Source organism: Myotis lucifugus, unplaced genomic scaffold, assembly GCF_000147115.1.
Source record: "Myotis lucifugus unplaced genomic scaffold, Myoluc2.0 scaffold_235, whole genome shotgun sequence".
NCBI classification, from domain to species: domain Eukaryota; kingdom Metazoa; phylum Chordata; class Mammalia; order Chiroptera; family Vespertilionidae; genus Myotis; species Myotis lucifugus.
The window spans coordinates 1,797,366-1,819,966 of record NW_005871283.1 but is presented as its reverse complement, the minus strand read 5'-3'; the positions used below and the strand labels follow the sequence as shown (position 1 = coordinate 1,819,966).

The following is a 22,601-nucleotide window of genomic DNA, read 5'->3' as shown; positions in this document are numbered from 1 at the left end:
ACCACCTTCCCCAGCATCTCCCTCCACATTTGAAGCAGATACACTTAGAGAAAGTAAGAGTTATCTGGCAGAAATTCCATCAACATCCTGATATCAGATAGACTTTATCCATTCCTCCTTCCTTCTCTGGTTACAATGGGAGGAGTAGGGGTCCAGCTGCTTCGGACCCTTTCCCTCTCCAGCTCCTTGAACCTCATTCAATTGCTTTTTCCATGCACTCCTATCTTATCTTGCATTTCGCTCTCTCTGCTGGCTCCTTCTCATTAGCATTTAAACATGTTTGAGATTCACTCCTTAAAAACAAAATAAAACAAAGCCATCTTCCCCTTTATTCTCACATTCTATCTCTATCTATGTTCATTATCTATTGCTTGTGTAACAAATTTGCCCCAACATTCCGAAACTTAAAACAGCCAACAAAAAACGATAAACATTTATTATTTCACCCGGTTTCTGAGGGTCAGGAATCTGGGATCAGCTAAGAAGATGGCTCGCCTCTCTCATGAGAGTGCAGTCAAGATGGGCAGCAATTATCTGAAGGGTTGACCAGGGCTGGGGGACCTGCTTCCATTGGGGTTCACTCATACGGTTGTTGTAGGCGGCCCCGTTCCTTGTCATGTCAGCCTCGTGACGTGGCAGCTAGCTACCCCCAGAGTGAGTGATCTGAGAGAAAGTGGCTAAAATGGAAGCTGCAATGTTTTTTATACTCGAATCTTGGAAATGACATTCCATGACTTCTGCTATATTCCACTGGTCCTGCAGGTCAATCCCTGATACAACGTGGGAGGGGACAGCAAGGGTGTGGGTACCAGGAGCTGAGGGTCGTTGGGGGGCCGTCTTGGAAGCTGGCCCCCATACTTCACAGCCAGACTTATTTGAAGAGTTGCGTACACCGCCGTCTCCACATTTTGCTGCCACCTTTTCACTCTGGCTGTCCTCACTGAGTCCCCAGGGACTCCCTTATTTTGAAATCCAATGGCTATTTCTCAATCCTTGTCTCAGGTGACCTCTCTGCTGCATCCCGCCTCGGTGAGCCCTCCTCCCTCTTTCTTCCTTGGCTTCTGATACTGTTACCGAAAAGGGCACCTGGCCCTAGCGGGTCTGCCTTGGGTCGGCTGGTAGTGTGTGGGTTCTTCAATGAAGGAAAAATTTCACAAGTCCGGGTGAATATAGAGGACATTTATTAAAGCTGGGGACAGTGAAACGAGGAGGGGCCTAGGATAACAGGAGAGGGACTTGGTGGGGAAATGAGCCTGGGCTGGGTTGCTTTGGCCCACTGAGAAGTCAGAGAAAAGGGGCTTTGGGGACAGGTTTGGGGGGTGCCTAGGATGAACTGCCATTGTCATTGCTGCCCTGGTTGCAAGCCTCGTGGGGTCCCTTAGAGTTTAGGAGATGCATGCCTGTTGGGGAGTAAGAGGGGGAGCGGGAGGGGAGAGGTGAGGGGAGTGTGCTCTTGTGTTAGAATCTTCGTTTTGGGGGGGTTTTAAAGGCTGGGAGTTTAGGGGAAGTCTTAGGGAAGGACCTCAATAGAATATTCATTAGTTTTATGCTGATGTGCCAAAATGAGATTTATTCCCTTAACTTCATCTGTCCTTGGATGTGGTTGGCAAATGGCACTAATTGGATTTCTGCTATCTGTCTCCCTGAGTAGGGTGATTTAAGCTATTTACCCTCTGGTTGGGAAGAAGTGCAAACCATTTACTCTTTAGTATCCTTGGTTTAGCTTTGGCTTGTGTGGCTCAGTTGTTTGGAGCATGGCCCCGGTCCTGGGTTTGATTCCGGTCAGGGCATATATCCACATTTTGGGTTCGATCTCCAGGCAGGAAACCCATCGGTTTCTCTCTCTCTCCCCCTCTTCTTCCTCTCTCTCTAAAATCAATAAAAACATGTCGTTGGGTGAGGATTTTTTAAAAAGTGTACTTGGTTTAGGGCAGTGGTAGGCAGACCGTGGCTCACGAGCCACATGCGGCTCTTTGGCCCCCTGGGTGTGGCTCTTCCACAAAATACCACGTGCGGGCATGCATGTACAGTGCGAAATTGACTTAAAACTTTAAGTAAAGTTTATTAAGTTAATTTTAGGGAACGTTGTGGAGTGAAAGAAGATGTAGTGTCAAGGATTGAGAAAGGTATGTTGAGATGGTTTGGACATATAGAGAGGATGAACGAAAGGAGATAGACGAAACAAGTATACAAGACGAATGTGGATGGGAGAGTTGGAAGGGGTTGACCTCAGCAAACATACCTCAATCAGATTGAGGACATTTTTAGCAAAGGCCAGCTTAGGAGTACCCTAATTAAGTTAATAACAATGTACCTACCTATATAGTTTAAGTTAAAAAAAATTTGGCTCTCAAAAGAAATTTCAATCATACTGTTGATATTTGGCTCTGCTGACTAATGAGTTTGCCGACCACTGGTTTAGGGAAAATAGGACTTACTGGATGGCTGCAAACTGCTGTTTACCGATCTGTCTCTGTTTCCCTATTCCACTTGTCAAGGAATTTTCCTATCCTCTTACTACCTCGCCTCAATACCACAGGCTCCTGTTTTTCTTTTTTTACCTTTTGGCCCTTCTCAATCGTATTCATCCATCTGTCCTTTCCTCAGGTTGCTACACCTCAGGGTATCATTTAGCCTCTGCTAACCTTATCACCCGACACTGCCTGCATCCCTTCGGCACTCTACCTGCCAAACCCTACAGATGTCCCTTGGCGCCAGCCCTCTGCCTACTCCTCTGGGCTACTCTGTCCAGTCCTGGCTTCTCAACTGAAGGACAAGGACTGAAGGAAGAAAGATAAGGCCATAAATTAATGGGTGTAGTAACTGAGCCTCATCAGCCTCAGGTGGAGAAGCTTAGGGCTGCTTTGATGACTGTTTTCAAGTCTATAGAGGCCCCTGGCGTTGGGAATTAATGCCACTGCCCTGTCTCCTCCAAAGACCAGATAGGAAAAGGCAGATCGGGTTAGAGACAGCGAAGCATTAAATGCCAGGAATTAGCTGGAGCAATGTGGAATCTGATCAGCATATTTTTAAAAGTAGGTTAGGATTTGGCACATCTGAGATGATTCGGGGGTAGACTGAGCTAAGGCTGGGCAGGTGGATTGGTAACCTCAGGATCCACACCTTCTATGGTGGCATGAGGGGCAAGTCCAAGGTGGAACTGAGCTTAGAACCCGTTCTCTTGTCCCTTTTCGACAGTGGAGTGTGACTGCGGCAAACCCTGGGCTGCAGGAGGGGTGCATTCTGGCCCGCAGGGTCAGGGCACTCCAGCTATTGCTGCCTGGTTGCACCAGGCCTGAGAGAGGCCAGAGGCTGGGGTTGTACGCAGGCAGAAGTGCAGTGAGGACTGACTTGATTTGGTATTTAGAAAAGAAGCACAATCAGTGAAAATGACATTGGCTAAGGAGCTGGTTGGTGCATCACCTCCTCCAGGAAGCCCTCTCTGATACCTCCAGGCTGGCATAGGGCTTTTTTCCCTGGCTCCCAAACACTCTGTGCCATCTTGGTGCTTAGATTTAACTCTGTGGCACTGAGATGGTTTAAGGGTTTCTCTCTCTCCTCATTAAACTATTAATTCCTTGATGACAAGAACCACGTTTTGCTAATAGCTGTCTCTGGGATGTGCTACAGGACACAGACCAAGGGAAGCACTGGGTAAATCAATTGACTAATTGACCCAGGGGACAAGGCCTTGGGGGACTTTGTGCTCCATCGTCCCCCGAGGAGACTTCAGGTTAGCCCAGGACAAAGCGCTGGCTTTTTGGAACCACGTTCCAATAGGATGACTGAAGAGAGGACCCAAGGACATCTGGGTTCCAGTCCCTGCTCAGCCACTTACCAGCAGTATGACTTGGTTAGCACATGGCAATCCCCTTTCCATGCCTCAGTTTCCTCATCTATCAAATGGGGGTGATGACCCCACAGACTCACAGGGCTGCTCGAAAATCAAAGGAGATAAAGGTTGTGCAGGTGGTAAAAACATCTAGAGAAAGGTCTTTAAGACTTCAACAGAGGTAAGAAGTTATTAATAGCCTCATTATTATTCTTACCCAGAATGCCCATGGAAAAGCAGCCTGTGGCAGCCCCCGCCCCCGAGCCCCACCCTTCCGTACTATTTCTGTCCCTGGAAAGCAGGTTCTTGGGGTGGTAGTCCCGCTTTGCCACTGTGGGGAAGGGGTGACTGTCACCCTCTCCAGCTCTCCAACCTGCCCCTCCTGATGGCTCGCACCAAGACAGTGTCACACCAGCCTCTGGAGGGCTGCAGGCAGCAGCTTGTCTCTGTAACCAGATCTGATGCTGGGTGGTGTTGGAGAGGTAGGTGCTCAGGTGACCCCCACCCCAATCTGGGTGTAGGGAAGCAGCTTTCGTTCCTTTTCTGCATTTCTTTACCCCCAGCCCCCAAATACATTTTTATTGCTTTCAGAGAGGAAGGGAGAGGGAGAGAGATAAAACATCAACAATGAGAAGGAATCATTGATTGGCTGCCTCCTGCATGCCCCCCTCCCCACCCCCCGGGATTGAACCCACAGCCCGGGCATGTGCCTTGACTGGGAATCAAACCATGACCTCCTGGTTCATGGGTCTATGCTCAATCACTGAGCCAGGCCGGGCCGGCCCCTTCTGCATTTCTGAGGAGTGAGCAGCTGAAGGAGGCTCATCCTATCTCTCTCCCTATTCTCCTTCCCATGGCACCTCCACTGCTGGCAGCCCACCCAGCCTGGGGAGCGGGGAGCTGGGGTGGGAGTGGGAATAAGCCCAGGTGTTTCTCCTCCCCCACACCACTCACTTCCCTGCCACGCCGGTGTGATGCTTGTGCGCACCAGCTGGCCCAGGACGAGGAAGCAGGTGGCTCGAGAAGAATCGGGAGAAGAAATCCAGATGGGTGGGGTCTGATGGTGACCCCATCCTCCATAAAGTTCTGGAAACAACATCCAGGTTCTGGCAGCCGGCAGAATCCTCCGACTGTAAGCCCTGCCGGCTCCCAGCAGAGCGCCTGGCCTCCCCATATCTGGGCCTCATCTTTCCTTCCAGTGTCCCTAACACTCACCTGTGAACATCAGCATGAGGGCAGAACAGATCTGCAGAAGTGGGGTCTCCACTGGCTTTGAGAATTATCAAAGCCCCAGGGTCAGTGAAACTGGGGGGAGGAGAGAGGGTCAGGAGAAGACACCCGATGCCCAGGGAAGGCTGGCATCTGGAGTGAGGTGACAGACAGAGGCCCCACCAGCCCTGTCCAGGGCTCTGTCCACAGGGGGAGGATCAGCAGGGGTTTTTACCCATCTCGTGGGAATGGGCCATTATCAGAGAAACGCAGCCTGGCTGCTGTGAGGTCTCCCAACTCAGCTTAGCTCCCCCTCCCCACCCGGCTAGCCAGGTCTGCTCGCTGCTGACTTAAAACGCTGCCCTCAATTCTATCTTTAGCTCTGGCTGCCGAAGCCTGAGTGACAGGCAGGGTGGGGGCTTGTGCTGGGGTGGGGAAAATGTGCAGCTACCAGGTTTGCTGAGAGGGTGGGCACGATTGTAAGGAGCAGGGCCGGGTCTGTCCATCCCTGCAGCTGTGGCCAGTGCGGTGGCAAGCACAGAGCTCCGCCCGTCCTGCCTGAATGGACGGGCGGATGGAGCAGAGGCCCAGAGGGAGGATGAGAGCAAGGCCAAGTGGTCCACAGACCAAGTCACGGACCCTGAAGGAACTCTGCATCATCTTGGGCAAGCGACTTCCTTCCTGACCTCAGTTTCTTCCTTTGTAAAAGGGAACTAGATATGTAGTTTTCAGACAACCTCCATGGACCACCACCACGACCTCCACCACCACCTCTCATCCCCCGCCCACCTCCATAAACAAGGCGCTGCTGCTGGGCTGGACTCGGACAGAGGGAAGTGATGGACTGAGAAGCCTCTCCTACCCCTTCCTTCGGGGTTAAGTTGTTTTTTTTAAAATATATATTTTTGTTGATTTCAGAGAGGAGGGGAGAGGGAGAGAGAAACATCAATGATGAGTGAGAATCATTGATCAGCTGCCTCCTGCACGCCCTCTACTGGGGACTGAGCCTGCAACCCAGGCATGTGCCCCCAACTGGAATCGAACCCGGGACTCTTCAGTCCGCAGCTGACGTTCTATCCACTGAGCCAAACTGTCTAGGGCTGGGTTATGTCATTGTTATCAGGTCTGGGTAGTGAGCTTCCTGGAAAGAATTCTTCAGACAAAGGGCAGCTCAGTTCCCCAGACGTGAGAAGCCGGAATGAAATCGCCTCTTCAGCAGGTGGCAAGACTGGCCCCTCCACGGCCTCTCCTAAGGACTGATATGAAAATCTCTCATCCAAGCAATAAAACAGTGGCAAGCTCCTAGGCAGCCAATTCTCTTTTCCAATAAGAGAAAGTGAAGTGTCCAAGCAAGGATGGGGGCAGGGGCGGGGGGCGGGGGAAGGAGGGGAGGCCCTTGCAGGGCAGTCAGAGGGTGGATTGGAAGGGACTGATCTGAGGATGATCCGGACCTAGGGGAGAAATGAGCTGACATGGAGCGAGCAACTAGAGGCAGGGAGAGGCCAGGGGAGGGAAGTGAGTCGATCCCTCCTCCTCTGTCTGTCCTGAGGTGGGCAGGTAGAGCAGGCTTTTGTCTGAGTTTCCAAGGGGGGTCTAGCAGGTCCTGGGACCTGGATGCCTGGGGGTGCTGACCCAGTGGAGCCCAGGGAACAAGGTTATTAGCAAAGCAGGAAGGCCCCTGGGGAAAGGGAAGCCTGACTCATGGGGCTTTCCCTTCCACTTGGCCTGCCTTACAAAAGGAATGGGGTGTGACTGGGACCTCAGGCAAATTACTTTAGTCCCACAGCCTCCATTTTCCTACCTTGGTATATGGAAGTAACCTTGGACCTACATCAAGGAGATGTTCTGATCAAATCAGATTACAGAGGTTAAAGTTATTCTTTTTGAATGTTAAATCTGCTTTACAGGTATTGTTCATTCCATTTTTTAAAGTTTATTTTTATTATTTTTAAAGTATATTTTTTATTGATTTCAGAGAGGAAGGGAGAGGGAGATAGAAACATCCATGATGAGAGAGAGTCATTGATCGGCTGCCTCCTGCACACCCCCTACTAGGGGTTAGGCATGGGCCCTGACCAGGAATCAAACTGTGACCTCCTGGTTCACAGGTTGATGTTCAACCACTGAGCCACACCAGCTGGGCTAAGTTTAATTTTTATTGTTGACATTATTACAGCTGTCCCCGATTTCCTCCTGACTTCCCTCTCCACCCAGCCCCTGCCCCACATTTTTTTTTAAACAGGTATTATTCGATGGCCAGAGGGCTGGGGTTTAACTGGCAGGGTCCTGTTCCCTCTAGGCCAGTGGTTCTCAACCTTCTGGCCCTTTAAATACAGTTCCTCATGTGACCCAACCATAAAATTATTTTCGTTGCTACTTCATAACTGTAATGTTGCTACTGTTATGAATCATAATGTAAATATCTGATATGCAGGATGGTCTTAGGTGACCCCTGTGAAAGGGTCGTTCGACCGCCAAAGGGGTCGCGACCCACAGGTTGAGAACCGCTGCTCTAGGCTCTTCTTTCTCCTGTTCCAGTGAAGCCCAGGCCAGCTTCTCTCCCTCCTTCTTCCTCAAAGGCATCCTCCTCCCAGCCCCTTTCTTTCGACAGCCTTTTCCCTGGTCTGATTTCTGGCACTGAGCTCCCAATAAGGCAAAGTTCCTGTTTGGACCCCCTGTTCCAACCTTCCAGCTCCAGCTCATTCAGGTGAGCATCCCCCATTAAGCCCGAGTTACTCATGGAGGACCGGCCCAGGCCCACTCTCTTTTCACTGACCTGGCCATGCTGGCACCAATCTGACATGCTAGGCCCCTCTGTGGACAATCAGTTTTCTACATCCTTCTGCCTCCAACCATCCCCTCATCCACTCCCCGAACTTCCTCCCTTTTTCTGCTAAGTCAACCAAATACACTTTGAATAACTGGTCAAACATCTCCTCCCCTCCAGGAAACCTTCCCCAAATAACCGAATGAAATCTAGGCCTCCCTTCACTTTCTAGAAGCGGACTGGCATCTCTGTAGTGTGTGCATGTTGAGGTGTGTCTGTGGCTTCTGGTAAGTTCTGTGAGGATCATCCTTCCACAGGCACCACACCCACCGGCTCCCCATGGTGCGAATGGCACAGGCTGCTGACCAACAAGCAGGCTTATTATGTAGGAAGATGACCAGGTCAGGTTTGGTGTCGGGGAAGATGGCAGGACAGCTCAGGTGCAGAGGCCACAGTGACCTTTATCCAGCAAGACTTCCCAGAGCCTTTTCAGTAAGACGGCCCCAAGGTGTCTGTCCTCCTCCAATGCCACTCTGCACTCATCACCTGCAAGCTGAGGCAGGGATCAGGGATCGCAGCCCAGGTGCAGACATCCCCACCCATCCCCAGAATGGCAGGCTGGCTGGTTTTGCCCACCTGCACAATGCTAAGGGGTGAAGGCTCAGGGGCCTGAACACATTGGGCTCAGCACATAGCCCTGGCCTATTTGGGGTCTTAAATTCAGAGACGGCAGCAGCAGTGCTTTTGTTGCCAAGAGGTCTGGCAGTGTAACCCACAGTGACCTTCGGTGCTTTCCAACCCTGCAATTTCATTTTGTATTGTTCTGGTTGGAAAATGAAAACCCTCTCTGCCAGCAATTAATTTACCAAAACAAACAAGAATTCTGCTTTTCGTGACAAAGATGGTCCCTGAATGCCAATCTTAGGGCTGCCAGATTGCCATTTCAAGTGGGTGCAACCAGCGCGGTTACCACTTGCAGGCGATTTATCATGGAAGTTATGAGAAGAGGAGAAGACGCAGTCAAGAGGGGAGTGGAGAAGTATTGCCTAGTTCTTGTCTCATCTTTAACGTCTTTGGCAACAAATCTCATGCCCTTGACTATCCCCCCCCCCCCACCCCGTGCCTTTTTTAACCGCAGATGATTCTTGTTTTTCCATCCTGTTCTAGTTGGCTTATTTCCAGCCCTTTTCTGACATGAGAGCAGCCTGGCCTGTTGCTTCCAAACCACAGCACTGCCTGCTGGTACCTCCCGTGCACTGGCTATCCAGGACCTCTGGCTTGCTACATTTTGCCAGCGGGTCGGATCCTTTCATCAGAGAGCTGCTTCTGGGATGATTGATTCATTATGCTCTTGAAAGAGTAGTCCAGACTACAAAGATGCAGACTCGCCCCTTCCCTGTCCCTGAACACTGAATGCAAAGGGACTCAGATGCATTGGAAAGGCAGCGAGCAGGCTTGGATCTGAGATATAGAGGTGCTGAGAAGCTAGAAAGAGTTTGCTCAGGTAGGCAGAGTGGGGGGCCTGGGGGTGGAAGCTCTGAATCACACCAGCCAGGGACCATTAGAGATTACATTGGAGGAGTTAAAAGCAGCGATTAAGTCCGAGAACATTGTCTCCTTCATCTCAGCCCCTGGGGAGAATCAATCCCAGTAATCACCACTCCTATTCCCACTGCTGCTCCCCAGCCTTCCTCACACACCTACTGTTCCAACGTCCTGCTACCTACTGCCTCCCGCTGAGAACTTTGCTCGTCACGGCTCTGCAATTACGATGGTTACTTTGCCAAGAGTCTATCTACGCTGATCCCTAGGGTTCCCTGGGCTGGACAGTGGGCTTGCATTTGGTTTCAAGGTGCCTCGTTTTAAAAACAGACCCCAGCCCTGACCTCAAGGAGTTCGTAGTTTCTCCTGGAGCCAACGTAAACAAGATAACAATGGAAACATGCAGAGAAATGAGGGAATAATTTCCTTCCAGGCAATGGCAGGAAGCTAATTTCTCTTGTACTTTCTGCTTTCATCTCACTCTTGCTGCCTCCCCCTCGTCCCCCCACAATTCTTTCATGGAATAGTTTGGACACAACACCCCATGAAGCTTCTTTATTTAGAGCCTCCCCAGAGAGACACGGAAGTGGTCCCGACTCTCTCTGGAGGAGCAGGAAGGCAGAGCAATCTGGATAATGAAATCCAATGAGCAATGTAGACCAGACTAAGAGCTGTTGAGTCCGTTCAACACTCAATGTGCAACTACTCTGCCTACAGGACACTGTGCTAGGTCTTTTGGGAGTGGTGGGTGGTACAAAAATGAACAAGAAGAGTTTCTAAAAAGCATGTCCTCCATGTATTTCTAGTAGTATTTGATTGACAAAACTTCAATCAGACGGAATCCTTTGGAAAAAAGCACTTTAAGATATTAATGCTTCTCAGACTCTTTCATGGCACTGCCTCTAAAATCATTAGCGTCTTTAGAAGTCTCACGAATTTTTATACTCATATGAAATTATATCCTACTTAGTATTGGTTTTAATGTAAAACAATGCTCCTTTCCTCCAATTCGTTAAAGTCTGGTTATAACTGAAACAGTGTTAGGGGCAGAAGTAGAGTATTGGGGACTAGCTACAATTATAAGAAATGTTAATCATGCTCTGTTAACCATGATGGTTCTGTTCTGATTAGAGAAAGCACATTCTAACCTGGCTGGGAGTTGTACGCCCTGGGACATGGGAGCTAACATTGGAATGCAGTCCATCCTCCTTTCCTGAGAACTGCCTATCATTATGGAAAGATTTACAATCTCGTGGCTAAAACAATCTAGTCCTGGAGGCACCCACCCTTTGCAAACCCCTAGCTCTATTGCCTGTAACCATTATACCTTACCTACTCTCCCATGCCGGTAATTCTTTCTTTTTTTTTTTAGGTAAGAGCCATTTTCCTTTTTTTTTTGTTTCAATTTGCATTTTATTTATTTATATCTTTTTTCTTTATTGATTAAGGTATTACATATGTGTCCTTATTCCCTCATTGCCCCCCCCCCACTCATGCCCTCACCCCTCTGTTGTCTATGTCCATTGGTTAGGCTTATATGCATGCATACAAGTCCTTTGGTTGATCTCTCCCCCTTACCCTCACCCTCCTCTGCCTTCCCTCTGAGGCTTGACGGTCTGATCAATGCTTCTCTGTCTCTGTATCTGTTTTTGTTCATCAGTTTATGTTGTTCATTATATTCCACAAATGAGTGAGATCATATGATATTTATCTTTCTCTGACTGGCTTATTTTGCTTAGCATAATGCTCTCCAGTTCCATCCATGCTGTTGCAAATGGTAAGAATTCCTTCTTTTTTACCACAGCGTAGTATTCCATTGTGTAGATGTACCACAGTTTTTTAATCCACTCATCTGCTGATGGGCACTTAGGCTGTTTCCAAATCTTAGCTATGGTAAATTGTGCTGCTATGAACATGGGGGTGCATATATCCTTTCTGATTGGTGTTTCTAGTTTCTTGGGATATATTCCTAAAAGTGGGATCACAGGGTCAAATGGGAGTTCCATTTTTAGTTTTTTGAGGAAACTCCATACTGTTCTCCACAGTGGCTGTACCAGCCTGCATTCCCACCAGCAGTGCATGAGGGTTCTTTTTTTCTCTGCATCCTTGCCAGCACTTGTCGTTTGTTGATTTGTTGATGATAGCCATTCTGACAGGTGTGAGATGGTACCGCATTGTTGTTTTGATTTGCATCTCTCGGATGATTAGTGACTTTGAGCATGTTTTCATATGTCTCTTGGTTTTCCTTATGTCCTCTCCATGCCTGTAATTCTTACATTCCCACATAATCTTTGCCCTTCTACCCAATATAAGCAGTTGGCATTACTGGAATAAACGCTCATATATGATTCAAACCTGTCACTACTTTGAACCTTGGCTCAAGTGGTGACAGGCAGCCTGGACCCCTTGGTTGTCCAGTTACGACAGTAGGAAAATGGGACAGTTATATCCTGTAATTTTGTATTCCTGCACATTATCTTATACCCAGACTCAAGGGACACAAATACATCTGAGGGACAAGCCGAGTAACAGATACTCAGTACTTATTTATCAATTCCCCCTCCTTTCAGGACACCTCTGACCTTGCCAGGCAGCTTCGGTCTCTCAATTTTTTCTTCCTTGGCCCTCCACTCCTTCAAGCCAGGAGCCTCCTAGTCTTGGACATCCTGCCTAGTCTACCTTCTTTTTTAAAAAAAATTTTTCTTCTTGATTTTAGAGAGGAAGGAAGAGGGAGAGAGAGAAAGAAACATCAATGATGAGAGAAACTCAACTCATTGATTGGCTGCTTTCTCCACGCTCCCCACTAGGGATGGAGCTAGAAACTTGGGCATGTGCCCTGACCAGGAATCAAACTGTGACCTCCTGGTTCATAGGTCAACACTCAATCACTGAGTCACACCAGTCAGGCCTACCTTCTTTTTGTGCGTTAATTAGAGGAGGCTCCCTGTTCAGTTCTTGTCCTTGTTTTTATGTTTGGTATTGTTTTTAGTTTTGGGCACATTTAGGCACAAGGCAAATAGTCATTAATCATTCCATTAATTAATTCATTAACTCATTCAAAAATATTTATTGGCCACCTTCTCCTTAAACTAAGAGTGGTTAGACACTGGGAATACAGTGATAGGCAAAGTAGAAAGGTTTTCTACCCTAATGGTGGGTACAAATTCCTGGAGAGACAGACATTAATCAAATAATCCCATCACCTGGAATTCTCAATTGTGCGAGGAAGGGAGAGAATAGGAGGCTATGAGAAAATAGAGCAAAGCACTTGCTCTGATCTGGCCAAGGTGGTCAGGGACTGCTTCCCCCAGGAAGAGACATTTCTGCAGAAATGTGGAGGTCGAGTAGGAGGTAAGGAAATGAAAGTTAATGCCGGCCGGTGTGGCTCAGTGGTTGAGTGTTGACCCATGAACCAGGAGGTTACACGTTCAATTCCTGGTCAGAGCACATGCCCAGGTTGCGGACTCTAGTATGTGCCAGGCACTCTGCTGGGCCCTGGGGATGAAAAAATGAGTAAGGCAATGCCCCGGACTTAGGGGGTATGCAGGAGGCAGCCGATCAATGATTCTCTCTCATCATTGATGTTTCTATCTCTCCCTCTCCCTTCTCTGAAATCAATAAAAATATATTTTAAAAAGAAAGTTAACTAAGTGAGGGGGAGCATTCCAAGCAGAGGAAACAGTATGTTGTAAGAGTCCCGTGACTGGGGGGAGGGAGCACAACCAACTTTAGGAACTGAAAGGAGACCAGTGTGGCTACAGCACAGACAGGGAAAGGAGAAGTGGGTCAGATGGGCTGGGTGGGTGGGGGCCAGAACTCTAAAATCCAAAGAGATAATTTTAGCTGGATATATATACATATTGGGAGCATAGTCAGGACATAACCAAGTATGCTTACTTACTTCCACAGAAAATGAAGTAGGAGGAACTTTAAGTAAAAACAAAAAGCCCTGGCTGGTGTGGCTCAGTTGGTTGACTACCATCCCGTGCACCAAAAGGTCACCAGTTCAATTCTGGTCAGGGCACAAGCCTGGGTTGCGGGTTTGATCCCCAGACGGAATGTATATGGGAGGCAACTAATTGATGTTTCTCTCTCTCTCTCCAATCAATAAAAATATATTTAAACAAACAAAAGAAGTAAAAAAGAAAAAAACAAATGAACCAAGATCAATAGTTCAGGAAGAGGTAAATTCACTGTAGTAAATATTTCCCCCCAAATCTCAGAAGACAAAGGTCAGGGATATGCTTGTGGAATGAATGAAAGAAACGTAAGTGATGGATGAATAAAGATCTAGGACAGTGTTAGACATGTCCATTTCCGGTCATGCTGCCAGCAGAAGCCCCTGCCCTGGCTCTGCCCCTTCCATGACAAATCGCCCGCAGTGCTCTGCCTTCGGGCGGCTATGGAATTCGGTACATGTGACCGTCATGGCGGTATCCCACCATATCCCAGTGATGGTTTGCTGCTTGCCTCTCCCACTAGACTCTGAGCTCCTTGAAGTCCGGGGCATTGCCTTACTCATTTTTTCATCCCCAGGGCCCAGCAGAGTGCCTGGCACATACTAGATGCTCAGTAAGTGTTGCCTGAAGGAATGTACAGGGTCCTGCCTGTATAAATTTAACTAGACTGCATGGTGGTCAGGATAATAGAAGTGAGCAGTTGCCTAAGCCTTCTATACCCTCAGGACTAACAGCAAACATTTCAGGAGAGCCAGCTGCATTAGACATCTGTTTTGTGGCCAAATCTTAAACTTGCTCTTACAGGGATCAAACCGAGGACCTTGCTTTTGTGTGTGTGTGTGTGTGTGTGTGTGTGTGTGTGTTTTGTTTTGTTTTTCCTGTGGGTGTGTTCAGGTCAAGTCAACAGGAACTAAGCTGAAAAATCCAAAGGATGAACTGTCTGTCAGTCTTCTCCGCTAGCCTCTGATATGGATATTCTGACTGTGAGTAGCCTTTGTTTTTCCAAGCTACAGGCGCACACCTGTCATCTCCTTTTGTTCATACAACACTTCTAAGAGGTATTTAACTAAAAGTGGTTAAATGATTCATCCAAGGTCAGGGCAAATCAGTCAGGCCCAGAGGCTTTTCTCCTACATTCTTTCAATGCCTTTATTTCCTACCCAGCACTTTCCCTGGTACCCACCTTGCAAGAAGATGGTTCTCAGTGGCCACAGTTGGGGAGATGCTCCGGATGGTTCCTTGGGCCTTGTTCCTGCTGAGAAAGCTCTGGTGGGAAGCCGAGGGGGTCCTGCCAGGGGCTGCAGAGATTCAGCGTACCAGAGAGGGGAGAGAGTTGGGTAAGTCAAATCTGCTTTCTCTCACCCTCTCAGAGGGAAGCTGATACAATATGCAGCTACAGAGCCATGACCCAGACAGGGGCAGCCAAGAGCAGCTGGGAGGCGGGAGGCTTGTTGAACTCAACTGGAGACAGACAGCAGCCAGGAGGGAGGGGGAGCCATTTCCTCCTGAGTCCAGGGCCAGGGAGCCTGCAGGCTGGAGACAAGCTAGTGTTGTGAGTCCTAGACACCGATGGCAGCTGGCTTCTACAAGATGTGAGCTCAAGTCCTGCTCTAGAGCTGCCCACCCAGGATAGGGCACTATGCGCCCTTCTTCAGAAGAAGGAATCCAAATCCACTAGTACCTTCCTGTCCCTTTGGAGACCAAGGTTGCTATAGGGTTAAGTGGTTAGATGCAAAACCTCAAGAACATGACATTTTCTCATATTGGAAGAATTCACTAAACAACTGCTGAGTGCTGAGTTCTGGGCATTTACTTAAAGATGCCAGGGCAGTCTCTATTCTTAATATGTTTACAGTCGAGAAGGAAGGTGAGCTAACACACAAAACTATACATGAACATGAATGTGGTTAAATGTCATAAAGAGAGGATTAGAATCCACCTTAATGAAGGCCAACCACAGGGAGGGCCATCAGGGTGGCCACAGTCTTGAAAGGCACCTGGGATTAAATCTGGAAGACAGATCCATGGCAAATCCATGGCCGTTGAGCAGTTTCCATGGTTGCAACCTTCTTTTCTTATCTAGGAGGACAATAATTATCAGGTGCTTATTGGAGTCAGACACTGCACTGAGCACTTTGCATATACCACCTCAGGTCATCATTAAACCACCCGAGGTGGGTCCTCTTATCCTATTTTACAGCTGAGAAAATTGAGGCCTTAGAAGTTAAATAAAGAGTAGTTCTTAATAGTACTTATCACACAAAAACCAAAAGTTGTTAAATAATTCATCCAAAGTTAATCAGCTAGAAACAGTTGGAGGTGGGATACAAAGCCAGCATATATTGAAAAATTGAAATGTTACAGAGATCTATAAACAACTACTATGATCCGACAGTGAAAACTTCCCCACAGACACTGGGGCAATGCTCAATTGCCTATGGAGCAGTCCTAAGGCAATCCTGGGTGGCATCTCTCTCTCTCTGGTGCCAGGTTCCTAGACTCTAAGCTGCCTGGGAGGGGCAGAGACCAACAACTCCAGGCAGGAGAAGGCAAGGTCAGCAGAGAAAGTCAAGACCATAGACTTCAGAATTCTGGAGAATCAGGTGAAAGTCCCACGGGTGAGCCAGGTGATAGTCCGTCTGGACTCCAGGAAATTTCTTTATTCTGACAGGTATGGTTCGTCTGTGTTTGCTTGCCCCCGGTGTCCAAACTTCCCTTCAGTGTCTTGTGAACAAAAAAGGGACTATGTAGCAAACCTGGGGACTCAGGGCACTATCTGGGATACCTGACAAGCCCAATGACCAAAAAAACCACATGGATGGTGTGATCCTGAACTCCTGACTGGGCAGACTATGGCAGGCAGTCCTGTCCCAGGTCTGTCGCTTCCTTATTAAAGGCCAGTTTTCACTGAAACTGAGCTCTGTCCATTGCTCTTATGCCTGTAAGATAACCTGCCTTTGAAGTGTCAGAGTAATTTTCTTTTCTAGACCCCTCAAAACATTATCTTGCTCCCCATATACCATCTCCACGTGCTATAAATGTTAACTATCCTGTGCCCACCGATGCAAATGAAGCATGTGTTTCTCCATTTTGTTTTTTTACCCAATTTTACAGATTTTCCTGTTCTGCTTTCTCCTGCTTCCTTAACCTACCACCAATGGATTTCCTGCAACCTTCCTTACATTTTCTCCTTTGATTCTAATGTATAAAATAAGCTGTAAATATATAAAATAAGCTGTAAAACTTGCTATTTGGGGAGCATTTTCTCCATCCTTTGACATCTTGCTTTTGGGCATGTATAGTTTTGTGTGTTATTTGGTTCAAATAAACTCGAATAAAACTTTTCCATAGGCTGGACGTTCTTTTGTTGACAGTCTCAATGAATCAGAAGCTGTTAGTTCTGACAGCAACTTTAGAGAGGATCTAGCCCAATCCCTTCAATGTGGAGAACACTGGAATGCTTTCTCTTTGCTTCAGCAGGTCATCTCACCACTAAACACTGATGTGAGTTATTTCCCTTGATTGCAAAACCCAGAAAAGAATCTTACAACTACTGTGTGCATCCTTTGAGAGCCTCTGTCAAACCTGTCTGTAATATTTATTCCATTTGCAGAACCCCCTTTTGTGGTGGAGGCATGTGGGTGGGTAGGGGTTTGAGAGCAAAGCCGTGCATTTCTCTAATGTTGCAAACAGAGACTACTGTTGCCTGCCTGTCCTTCTGCTTCTTCCCCTGGAAGCCCCAGCGTCTCTGCCATGTTCAAGGCCAGCAGCCATCCATTTTGTCTGCCAGGCTCCTTATCAGCCTGCCCCACTGGCAGTCAGAGCTCAGTTGACTCTTTCACCTGCTGGCTGCTCATCTGAGGCACATGGTGTGTGGAGAACAGGCTGCCATGCAGAGAGGAGCCAAGACTTTTCCTCTCTGAGCTTAAGCAGATGAGGAGTAGCAGCACTGGCATGCTAGGTCCACCCCAGGATCTCATGCCCTTACTCTCCATTTGGGACAGCAAACATCTGAGCTCTGTGGCTACCATGGGGCAATGAGCAGAGGACAGGCGGGAAATGCCTGCAGAAAATGGAAGAAGTCACAGCTCTTCTGTTGCATTCGTAAGGAGCTAGCTAGGCTCACCACACTGCTCACTCTCTTCCAGGACTGTCCAGCCAACTATACAGCCCATCTCATGAGCTGCACCCTCTACCCTCCCCTCCACTTTTTCGGAACCAAACCCCTGATATCAAGAGCATGGTAGGTTCCCATAGCAATGGGACTTTTAACTGTTTCCATGGCAACCAACACCCAGACCATTTAGTTGCTAGTCAACTGACAGCTGTAAATGAATAGGATTCAGTTTAGAATTCAAGGGATAGGCCAGGAGATTCTCTTAGAAAAAGACACAACCACCCAAAATGACTCAACTTTGTCTAAAGATTCTTTAAGGCAGCATCTGTGGAGATCCAGCGCCACTTTCAAACTCAGGTCACACAACACTGCCCATCCCATTACACACACACACACACACACACACACACACACACACACTCATACACACCCCTAAACTGAATATCCCAGGACTTTAAATACTCCAAGCCCTAGTTCCTGTTCTGTGTTCTCTCCAAAGGGCCCTTGGGAAAAACACTTGTTTCAGATGACTATTACTATGGTGACATTTCTCACACATAACCCTTTCCTCTGTGTCGATCTCTTCCTATGTACCACAACCCTGTCCTCATAACCAACCCAGTCACTTAAGCAATATTTGCTTTTTGGATTATCTGATGCGAATGGCTATTTCCAGATCATCTTCCCTTAGCCTGAACCTCACCTGTGTCAAGCCACCCTCCCTTTATTGTGGGTGTTCTCAGAGAACAGACTGTTTTATCAACCTTTGCAAAGCATCATTAAGATGAATTTGTTTCCTTTAAGAAGTCAACTAAGATTTCAAAGCCAAGGAGGACTGGAAATTACTCCATGCTTTTTGCTTTTTATTGGCCTGATGGGACTAACTGCCAGGCCTCCCACCTAGCACTCCACCAAACCGGGGATATAGGTATTGTGTTCCCTTTACTCCGTAAGCAGGGGTGCCTCTCATTTTTTGTTGTGTTTTTTTTTTTAAATCATTGGAGTCTGGAATTCATGCAAGAGAGATGTGTCTAAGCCTCCATGGCTTGCTCAGTGGACGAGAAAAGTATGAGACTGTCGTTGGAAAGAACATGACCTTTTTTATACAGCCTAAGATTCAGTGCTTCTCAATGTTTTAATGACTCCGGGGGCACCTGTGAACCGTCTGTACGGAAGATGACCTTTCAAACTAATCCCCCCGCAGGAGCCCTAACTAGCTCACTGCTGCAGGATCCACGTGGCCTCACATTGGCCGGTAAACAGGTATAAGCTGTTGCGTTACCCTTCTGCTCTGACTGAAGGGTACAGGTTAGCGGAACTGCTTTTCTCCTGTCGTGTCCCATATGAAGGTGGGAGTATGAAGTGCAGGGTGGGTAGCCTTTAGCCTCAAAGGAGCTCAATGACATGAAGTCTTCTGGGGATCGGGAGAGAGCAGACAGGAGAACTGAGCTTTCCCGGGCACCTAACAAAGCTCCGTGCACAGAGACAGCCTCATTTTTCCAAGGTGACATACCACACATCAGACTGAATTTGCTATTCCTGATGTTTCTAGGTTAAGAACAATGCTTGTCTCCCAGAGTAACTGCTAACATACACTGAGTCTGTGCTATGCGCCAGGGGTCATGCTAAATGTTTTACATGCATCATCTCATTTAATCCTCAGAGCCCTATTGTAATTATCCCTATTTAGCAGGTAAGGAGACTGAAGCACTGGAGAGCATAGGGATTTATAAAGATCGCACTGGTAGTCTTATTAATTGGTGAAGCCAAGATCCAACTACTGGCAGTCTGAAGCCAGCGACCACAGAATCCCTTTGGAATTCTTACAAGTCTGATATACCTAGGGTCCGTCATGGGGAGGCAGAGAGGGCTGTCCCTCTGGTCACAACGTGATGGGATACACAAAAGGTCTTAGCTACAGAGCACAGTGGTTGAATGGCTCCGGGAATTAACTAGAATATCTTGGCTGTTGATAACTTTATTCCCGATCCCTGGCTGTCCCCTGGTGGCTTTCCTGGGAAACTCACCAGCCAAAGAAATCCAAGTGAAATTAGTGGGATGAAAAGAACTGGACCAAATGACTTATTTGCTGTATAAACACCCTAACCAAAAACAGGTAAGCCTTTCAAGGTCCACATTACACAACTCACTTGTGACTAGCGGGTGATCCCTGTGACAGCTACAAGCTGACTGGTAGTACACTGATTAAAACAGGCAGCAAAATCTATGCCCCATGACTACACTTGTACTTCAAAAGCAGGAAACAGGATTTAATTAATGCAACCATTACGTGCAACTTCATATGTCATTTTTAAGCTTCTAGGCTTGCCTCGTGGAAGGTTCCCAAAAGACTACTATGCTTCACGACAACTTGCAACTGAACTCCTCACCACCCCCACCCACTTCAATTCCGTTCCCTTGCCCTTTCAGATGTTATTATTCCACTAGGTGATGTTGGCTTTCACTGCTTATTTCAAGCACACTTGGTGGTATAAGATTATGCAAATAAAGCAGAACAAAGTCATTTCCTATAAAATACTAGCAGATAGCTAAGGTCTAACTGGGCAAGAAGGGGACAAAAGGCAGTTTCTCAGAGTTGTGTCTTTACTGCACTCTGGGACCATGGGACTGGTATCCATCCACCTTCCATGGATCTGGGGCAAATACTCTGAAAGAAGCGGGTGACCTAAGCACAAATGCAGGAGACTGCCAAGTTTTTATTTATTCAAAGGGACATTTCCAGGTGCATAAAGAAGTCAAATTAATGTTAAAAAAAATACCACACCAAAAACCAAACATCTGCTAATCAATTGTTGAATTTAATGAAAACCACCTAAGACAGAAAAGGAGAAATGAGATAACCACGGAGAACCAGCCACCCAGAGTTGAGTTTGTCGCAGACCACCTCCCCCTCTGCTGAAACGCGGGATACCACTGGAGACCAAGTCATTATTGTTGAGGCAGTGGAGCTGGAGGCGCTGTCAAGAGTCAGCAGGCTTGTTGCTGACTCAATGATGCACTGAACTCAATGAGGCACTTGGAGATTAACACCCCAGCTCGAGGAATGTGGTTTGGAACCTGTCCTCCCCTACAAGGGCCAATAACCTCAGGGCAGGTTATCTATATCCCTAAGCAACCTCATTCTGGTCCTGTCTGACTGGACCCTCCTTATTCCAACAGCAAGAAACACTGAAGACAATTAGGTCAATCCCTACACACTCTCTTCTTTCCTTCAACCCTTTTACAAAAGATATTACAAGGGCAGCAGTTCTAAGCTCTCCGGAAACAGGGTCTGAGATGCAGTTGGAGGTTGAGAGGCATAAACAGCAGTTTAGAAATTCCTTTCCTCTTATGGCACTGATTTAGTTTAGACTTGGTTTCTCCTCCCCTCCCTCCACTCATGCTCTCATCCCCAGATGGACATACTGGCATCAAACAGCTCTAGTTTTCAAGCTGTACTGGGATTTCCCAGCAGAAGAGACACTGGTCTTTGTCATCCCGAAGTTCCCACTTCACCACCAGTTTTATCTGGAGAAAGAGAAAAAGAATTAAGAAAAATGAAACTAGGATCTGATCTCAATCCAGAATTGGTTTAACTATGAATCCTAGGAGTACATTGTAATAAACTGCCCAATTTCTCACGCATTTTTTCTGAAATCATGGCATCAGGAAAGCTGCTTGGGAAGTGGACACAGCTTGTGTATTTAAACTTTAGAATAATAACCAAGTAAACTTATCAAATATAATTTCTAAAGCATTTTTTCCATAAATGAAGGTTTACATAAAAAATGATTTTACACTGAGACAATTTCTCTTGTATTTGGCAATCTGATTCAGCTTTTCCCAATTGTAACCATGAAGAGCAGAGATTGTTAAGTACAAGAAATTTACTTGTTAGTTGGAAATGAAACTATCAAAGCAGAAAGGATGTCTAAAGAAGTTTACTACCATATGAATAATTTCAGGAAGGATAATCCTTGTAGCATATAGTTTCAGTTAAATTCTCTAAACTGCTTTAAAAAAATTGATTTTAGAGAAAAAGGGAGAGAGAGAGAAAGATTGATGTGTGAGAGAAACACTGCTCGGTTATCTCCCACACATACCCTGACTGGGGATCGAACCTGAGACCGTTCGGTGTACAGGACAAAGCTCCAACCAAAAGAGCCACAACAGCCAGGGCTTAAACCATATTTTTATTTCTTTTCTTAAAATTCAACATTTGAATGACAGTGATACCCAGGTTTCTCTAACCTTGTTTTGTAAGTTTTTCAAGAACAAGTACACATTAACTACTGTTTCCCTTAGTGCTTAAATTAACATAGTTTAAGTTTAAGCTGTTTTTCAAATAAAATTAATTCACTTAATAACTACCACATAGAAAGTGCCTACTATCTATCAGGCCCTAACTAGACACTCTGCATAAATAACTGAGGCTCCGAAACGCCTGCGATTATAATGCTACTTTGCATATTAATCTACAAACCTGTCCCTAACCTTTAGGGTCTCTGACATCCCTTAAACATAGACTTGCTACATTAGAGACTTTTTAGGATGTTCTTTAATTACTTGCCATTTCTAGAAAATCAATGGCCAGATTGCTCCTGGGTTCTATTTGATTGGAAAAAAGTAATCCCTTTACTTCCTCCATTCTTATCAAGATTCATATTTTTAATACAGGTCCATTCCAGCAGGCTCTATTTTATAAATGTTTGGTAGAAGAAAAAGTAGGCATGGCAGGGTGAGTCAGAGGTGAAGATAAGTACGGGTTGGAGGGGGGTGGAGGGGAGAAAGAAGAGTGGAAAAAGCTACCTCTCTGCTATGGAGCTAACAAGCTACTTCTCTCTTGTTAACAGATTAATGGAGAAACCAGGATTTTCTGATGATAATGCTATGACAACTTGAAATCTTGAATTATTTGATATCTGACTAAAATCTTTTGACACTTTACAGGTTTTGAAATCACAAGACTTGGCTCTAAGTCAAGGCTGTAATATTCCTTTGCAGAGTGGACTCTGTTCATATTGCATAATACTGGAAGCTCAAATTTCTTCAACTGTAAAAAAGGGATAATATCATCTCTACAAAGAGTGGTCCAGTGAAATATCCTAATATATAAAAGCCAGGGCCGTCACAACCAAAACCACTGGACGACGACCGAATAGCAGGCTGCGTAGG

General features: G+C 46.8%; 1 protein-coding gene across 1 annotated transcript in view; it reads right to left on the bottom strand.

Moving 5' to 3' along the window:
• Window positions 1-20,224: 20,224 nt before the first annotated feature.
• Window positions 20,225-22,601, bottom strand: part of NPC2 (NPC intracellular cholesterol transporter 2) — a 9,306-nt gene continuing 6,929 nt past the window's right edge. The window contains exon 4 of the mRNA XM_006098444.3: window positions 20,225-20,954. Coding sequence (XP_006098506.1) covers window positions 20,868-20,954 — 87 coding nt within the window. The 3' untranslated portion in view covers window positions 20,225-20,867. The remainder of the gene's footprint in view (window positions 20,955-22,601) is intronic.